At 45.1% G+C, this 6515-nt stretch overlaps 1 protein-coding gene across 1 annotated transcript; it reads left to right on the top strand.

Annotated features, from left to right (window-relative positions):
• On the top strand, positions 1-5803 carry LOC147893283 (putative beta-1,4-xylosyltransferase IRX14H). The gene is made up of 3 exons (XM_087385853.1): positions 1-903; positions 1043-1609; positions 4901-5803. Exons 1-3 carry the CDS (start codon positions 212-214, stop codon positions 5052-5054), a joined length of 1413 nt encoding a protein of 470 aa, XP_087241979.1. The 5' UTR covers positions 1-211; the 3' UTR covers positions 5055-5803.
• The last annotated feature ends 712 nt before the right edge of the window (positions 5804-6515 follow it).

The following is a 6515-nucleotide window of genomic DNA, read 5'->3' on the forward strand; positions in this document are numbered from 1 at the left end:
TTCTTCTCCCTGCCTTCTCCCTTTCCTCCATCGCTCCATTTTCACTCTCTCATTTTCTCCCTCCCTTTTTGCCGATCTCACTCGACTCTGCGCTGTAGCGCTCAGATCGTCCTCCCCGGAGTCGAATTTCTCCGCACGCATTAGATGGAATGTGGGTAATGCGACGGCAAACGGACATGCTGGATTCGCAATTGGACAGACAAGTGTCTGGATGGAAGTTCTTCATGTGGCAAGGGCGACGGAGAAAATGACGAAGCTCTCTAGAAATCGCAGTTGCCGTCAGGGCAACAGTCCTGAAAGGGCCTTGGATGGATTACTGAGATCTCCTTCCAGCCTTTTTCGGCTGATCTTACACGGCTTGCTTTGCATTGCAGCTCTCATTCTCGGCTTTCGTCTGTCGAGGGAGGGCCTTATTGTCGTGGCGTCATTCAATACTAAGCAATTTGGAGACGCGTCAACGCAGCTGCAGGCTGGTGTTGTATCACCCCCAGTGGGAATTAAGAGTAGCAGAGTTCACGTCGGAAGACATGAAATCTTAATTAGGCCGTGGCCTCATCCGGATCCTGTACAGACTATCGTAGCTCATCGACTCATGGAGCTTGTACAACGGGAGCAACAGCGTAGCTATGGTTTAGAACAACGGAGGACACTTCTCATCATCACTCCAACTTATGTGCGCACCTTTCAAGCATTGCACTTGACGGGCTTGATTCACACTCTCAGAATCGTTCCCCGCCCTGTGATCTGGATTGTCGTCGAAGCTGGTGGTGTATCCAACGAGACTGCCACGTTACTTTCGAGCTCTCACCTTTTCTTTCACCATTTGGGTTTTCCAGAAGCAATGCCTGCTGTTTGGGAGCAGCAACAGCAATTGGAAACGCGTCTACGACTCGAGGGGTTGAGGTGGGGGTTGAATTAGGAATTTCTTGCCTTCTTAAGGTCTTCAAGAAATCTTTTTGATCTTCGGAAGCGTAGGATATTGAGTGCGTTTATTGGGTTTTGCGTTTGCCGACTTCGATTCGTGTTCATTCTGTCTCTACAGATTTATTCGTGAGCAGCGGCTCGAGGGAATCGTGCTTTTTTCCGATGATAGTAATACATACAGCTTGGATCTCTTTGATGAGGTACAAAAGGTGAAATATATAGGAGCTTTTACAGTCGGTGTTCTATCTCACTCTGGTTTGTTGGGAACCTCAAAAGAGGATCCTGAGGTCACGCATGATGGACTTTCATCTGGTGCAAAAGAGGACAAGGATTCTGGCCTCTCACTTCCGCTCCAAGGCCCTGTTTGCGATTCAACTGAGCGCATAATTGGTTGGTATGCTAATAAGGACGAGACTGGAAGGGGCAGCAAGGAGGTGGGGTCAACCAAGAGCTTAAACTGGGCCGGGTTTGCCATAAATGCAAGCTTGCTCTGGGAAGATGGCGACAAACCTTCATGCATCATGAGTTGGAATGAATTGCTCGGAGGAACTGGGACATCGATTCAAAGTCCCCTTGATTTTGTGATGAATGCATCACTAATAGAGCCTCTTGGAAACTGTGGACGGGATGTATTGGTGTGGTGGCATAGAGTAGAGGCTCGTGCTGATAGCAAGTTCCCTTCAAGGTCAGTGGTGGTCTTTCTTTGCCTACTGTATGAGTAGCATAGCCGCACGATAGGAAACATGAGATATTGAGTAATTAGTCGGAAGAACATGAGCTGAGGAATATAAGGAAAAGGGGTGCATACACGATGAAGCTAAGGTGAGAGGGGTGTTTATTAATTGTCCACCTTGATGTATTAAGGGAGGGCTCATGAGGGGACACTGTCTGTCAGTCCAGTCCTGCGTAGATCTAACAAAAAATGACTCCTTCGAATAAGCTCCGGACAGTTTTGGCTCTTTTTTTACCTCTTTTTGTTGGTGGTTTGAATATACCTCGTTGCAGATTGCCCTTTGTACATCTAATTAAAAGTGGCTTCCTACACTAGGCTCCGGACAGCTTTGCCGTTTTCTCTTTTGTTTGTTGTTGTCTAATACACGCATGCCTGCTAGATCTGACTAATATTGGCTTCGTCCAATTGGTTCTGGACAGACCCTGGCAGCGTTGATTTGTGCCAGATTTTCCACCCTTGTAGCAAGACATGGCCTCAAAAGAGCTCTTGGATGTCACTTCTCTACTATCATGTGATGTTATGGGCAGAATGGGCCACATTGGGTCCTATCCAACTGTGCAAGGGCAGTCTACGTGGAGCCTGCCATAGGCTTGGACACGGCCAATCAGACCCTACCCTTACAGTTGGCTGGTCACGAGCTGACATCAGGTCGCCCAGGTGGGTTTAGGTGTCTGCTTTGTTGGCAGCGGTCAGCTAGAATAGAGCTGCGCTTGTACAACCCCTATCGTCAGCCACTTAGAAAGACACTTTGCACGTGAACATGTGAACACACAGTTTGTTTGATGTGACACAAATTCATTTGTTGAATTGGTGATGTCAGCAAGTGATCTTCAATTGGGATGTGTGAGCCTGAAGCAGTCAGCGGTTGATAACTCTGAATCTCACTATATAGGAAGTGCCTAGTGAAGTGGGGCTGTAAGAAGGGGAAGATTGTGAGAATGGCTAAGATAGCAAGATGAGGGGATGGAAGAGAGAGAGAGAGAGGGAGGCAGGTTCTTTGAAAGGCTAAAATGGCCTACAAGACCAAGTTCGAGTTACGCCATGAGAAAAAAGATCCCTGGCATGGGAACTGTGGGTTTCTAGCACACCCTAAAGATCTATTATCTGAGCTTCGTATGGGCCCGACTGGGATCCCTTCGGGAATTTGGTGTCTTTGGAACATGTTAAAGATCTGCTGCTATCACTTCCTGCTCCACTCCATGGGTAAACCCATGGGCGTCACATCGTACCTTGACAATGTAATGCCGCAATGAAGATGCCTCAATGGGCTGGGAGGCTCATGTGTATGGCCTCTACTTGGGGTGTGAAAAAAATTGTTATCGCCTGCTGCCAGAGTCCCTATCGAGCTACAGGTCTCATCAGTCTTGATCGGTGTCTGGTGACCTCAGATACAAAGAGAGTTGCAACGCTGGTTCAGGTTGTTATGTGATCCACCTCATGCCCAGAAACGTCAGTCGAACAAGCATTGGTATCAGCCTCAGATCTCATAGTACCTAGGGCATCTCTGACCTGACCTTATCCAAGTTGCATAGAGTGCATAGCCTCGAATTTGTGCGGTGTAGTGTTGTCGCAACATGACGTCCTGCCTTGATCTGAAATTGGTGGGAGGATGTATGGAGCTGACCCATGGCTATCCATACTGAGAGTGAGGTATATTTGTAGGTATGTCGGTGCTTGGACGAAGCCATCTTTTCTCGGGAGGAAATTGTGGGAGATATTGGCTCCTCCCCCTCCTAGGATGACGGGGCATATGGTGGGACAATTAGTCAATTGTGCGAGTCTGGATGATATGGCCTTGGATATGTGTGTATGTATATGTTGGCGTGTGTGTGTGCTGTCCTGTCTGGGCAGCTCTTGGCACGAAGACATATTGCTTCGGCTGTTTGTCACAGATGTTTGGCTCCACGGGAATCTGTGCCTCTTCTCCTTTGGCATTGTCCACACCCCCGTGATCTCTTGGGTCTTCTTCGGCAGCGTTTGAGAGCTAGATTTCCTACTGCTACCTTTGGGAAGCTTCACCCACGCAAACAAGGGTTTGATTTCCTTTGGGTTCGTTACTGGGCACTCTGGACTCTATGGAAGGATATAAATTATAAGTCTTTGGTGCTCCTACTTTTCCCACTTTCCCTTTTTTCAGGCACTCTCTGCAGCAATCTTTCTTTAATTGTTTGCAAACTCTTTACATAGACTATAATAATGCATACTTGTCATATAGTGAGATCTTTTGTCCCATTCAGGGGAAGCTACTGTGTAATATAAAGCATTAAAAATTTCACCCAAAAAAAAGAAAAAAGTGTGTGTGTGTGGGGTATGTGAAGGCCACTAGAGCGTCTCCCCATTAGGTTTTATGGGGTGCTCTGAGGCCATTGCATGGCTACGGGGCGGGGTGTGGGACCCCTGTGCCTAATGCACATTGTTGGGCGTGTGCATGGTCGGTCCTGCTGTGCTGCCACATCAACAGGCAGCTGGGTAGTGCTAAGTCAGCCATGTCAGCAGCAGGTCAGCTGACCTCCGCAACAGTTGGCCCTGGTCAGGGTGGTTGATTCCAAGAGAGGGAAACCTATTAAAGCAACCCACCTTATTATAAAGCATCACCTTCAGCAGTTTCAGCAAGCCTTCACATTAGGAAGGTGGAGTTGTCAGTCCCTCTCCAGTCTATCTTCATAGGAAGGCCCACACCTTCACATTTGAAAGGAGCAGTCAGCCCTTTAGTTGTATTGAATTTGCCTATTGGCATAGATATAGAAATACTCTACTTTGGGGGCCACGTGAGCCCAATATCGCGTTCTTGCACCCTCGCACACATGTATGCATGCATATGTGTTTCTCTCTCTATATGTCAGTCATGGTTGTAGCTTACTTGTTTGTCACGAAGTCTCTCACATGCAGACTTCTGAGAGAAGAGCATAGCTTACTTGTTTGTCGAGAAGTCTCTCACATTGGTATCAGCAACTTCTTGCCACTGTCAGCAGTCTATTAGTGCTTATGTGTACTTTGTATGCCAATGTCAAGCTTGATATGACCTTCAGAGGAAAAACAGAATTGTTCAAAAATCTCTATAGCCCAGATGGGTCGTGTCTTTGAAGATTGACTATGAATCAAAAGAAACACATGCATGCATTGATCTGATTAGCAGCGTTCATAACTGTTTCCTTTTTACCTTTGAGGGGTCTCTTTCAGTGGTACCTTTTGGGCTTAGGTATTTATCTAACAATGCTCAATTTAATGTTTATATCATTGCAGGTGGGTAATAGATCCATCCCTTGAGATTGTTGTGGCATCAAAGCACACCCCATGGCCAGATCCGCCTGTGGCACTTCCACCCATTCCACTGTCTTCTGATATAGCCAACCAACATGAAAAGCACAGAAGCAAACAAGGAGGTGCTAAAGGATGAAGAAGGAATCAGGGGACTAATCATGCAGAGAGTACAAAGCAGAGTCTTGCAGATTACAAGATAGATACCCAGCAAGCATCTAATTCGGGGTGATGCATCTAAGGAATCATGAACGAGTCTTACTTGCTCAAAGACATGATTCTAGTTTGCGATTGAACTTTTCCTAAAGGGAAAATGTCTTATTTTTAGTTCCAATTTCATTTTAGATACTCTGTCAAAATTCTTTTATAGGGCACTTTGTGGAAGCCTATGACAAAGTTTCCTACCTGCAGCAAGTCCTAAGTTGGGCAGAGGCTTTTAATACTGGCTTTGCCAAGTAAGGAAGACATGTACTGGAAAACAGGATTGTAGAGGAAAATAAGATTCACTTTATTCATCCTTGGACTACACGTATAATCTATGTAATGAAGTGCTTTGTAAGGGATGTGATATTGTAATCAAGAATCAGGCAGTTGATCATCTGGATGGCTAGAGCCACCACAACTGGATGAAAAAAGATTCTGTATTGCGCAATTGTTGCTGAATCCATTTGTGGATAGCTTAGTCTCACAAATTCTCATGGACTTGAGGTGCAATTCTTTTCATGATTTATAAGAGGCCTTTCCATAGCTGAAACTTAGTCTAGCGATGCTAGCTTGTTGAAGATTATCAGTTTTGCTGGGGTCTTTTTCCTCCCACTGGTAAGGGTTCTGATGCTATGGAAAGGATTTCAAAGTCTCTTGAAGGCTGAATCTTGCCTGTATTGTAATCGGTGATTTTTGTACCTAGGTCTTTATCAACAATTGAGGATGAGGTCGTATTTCAAACTTGTCTAGAGAGTTGTGGATATTGATGGCTTAGTCATAGAATTTCAGATGGGAAAGGGTGTTCTATGATAAAAGCATCATTGTTAGAGTGGTATCATCTTTTACATGTGACCTGCACCTTTGTTTGGGTGCTAATACAAAGTAGGGGTGTTGTGGCATGTAGATTACAGTATAGGTGATCAATTTCTTAATTTAAGTTGTAATTGGAATGGCATGTTGTGATTGTGCTATGATGCTAAGTCGGGGAACCTGGGCTTTCATTGTTATGTTGGCGACGCTTTGGGTCGCTTCTAAGGCATCTAAGCTTTTGTATGCACTCTATCTATCTGTAAACCTGTGAATTGTGCTAATGTTTATCCTGACTGCAGCGATTCTCCTTATGCTATTATTTTAGTTGGATTTTGAGATGGATATTTACTGATGGAGGTGAGGTAAAATAACATAAAAGTGCCAGGACCTACTGTTGGCAAACTTTGGAAATTATATTGCGAGGCTCATGAATCAATTAGAGTTGTGGAAGCAAATAAGTTTTACAAATCCTCTCAGAACTGTGAGGAACGTCTGTTGGATTGATTTCGCAATGAGCTTATGTTTTAACTACTTTTTACAGAAAACTGTTCTTTCAAAGAAGGTTTCAAGTCATAAAGCGGATTAC

The sequence above is a fragment of the Dipteris shenzhenensis genome, chromosome 15 (genome assembly GCF_047967505.1).
Source record: "Dipteris shenzhenensis isolate YYH24624 ecotype China chromosome 15, Dip_SZ_1.0, whole genome shotgun sequence".
NCBI classification, from domain to species: Eukaryota; Viridiplantae; Streptophyta; class Polypodiopsida; order Gleicheniales; family Dipteridaceae; genus Dipteris; species Dipteris shenzhenensis.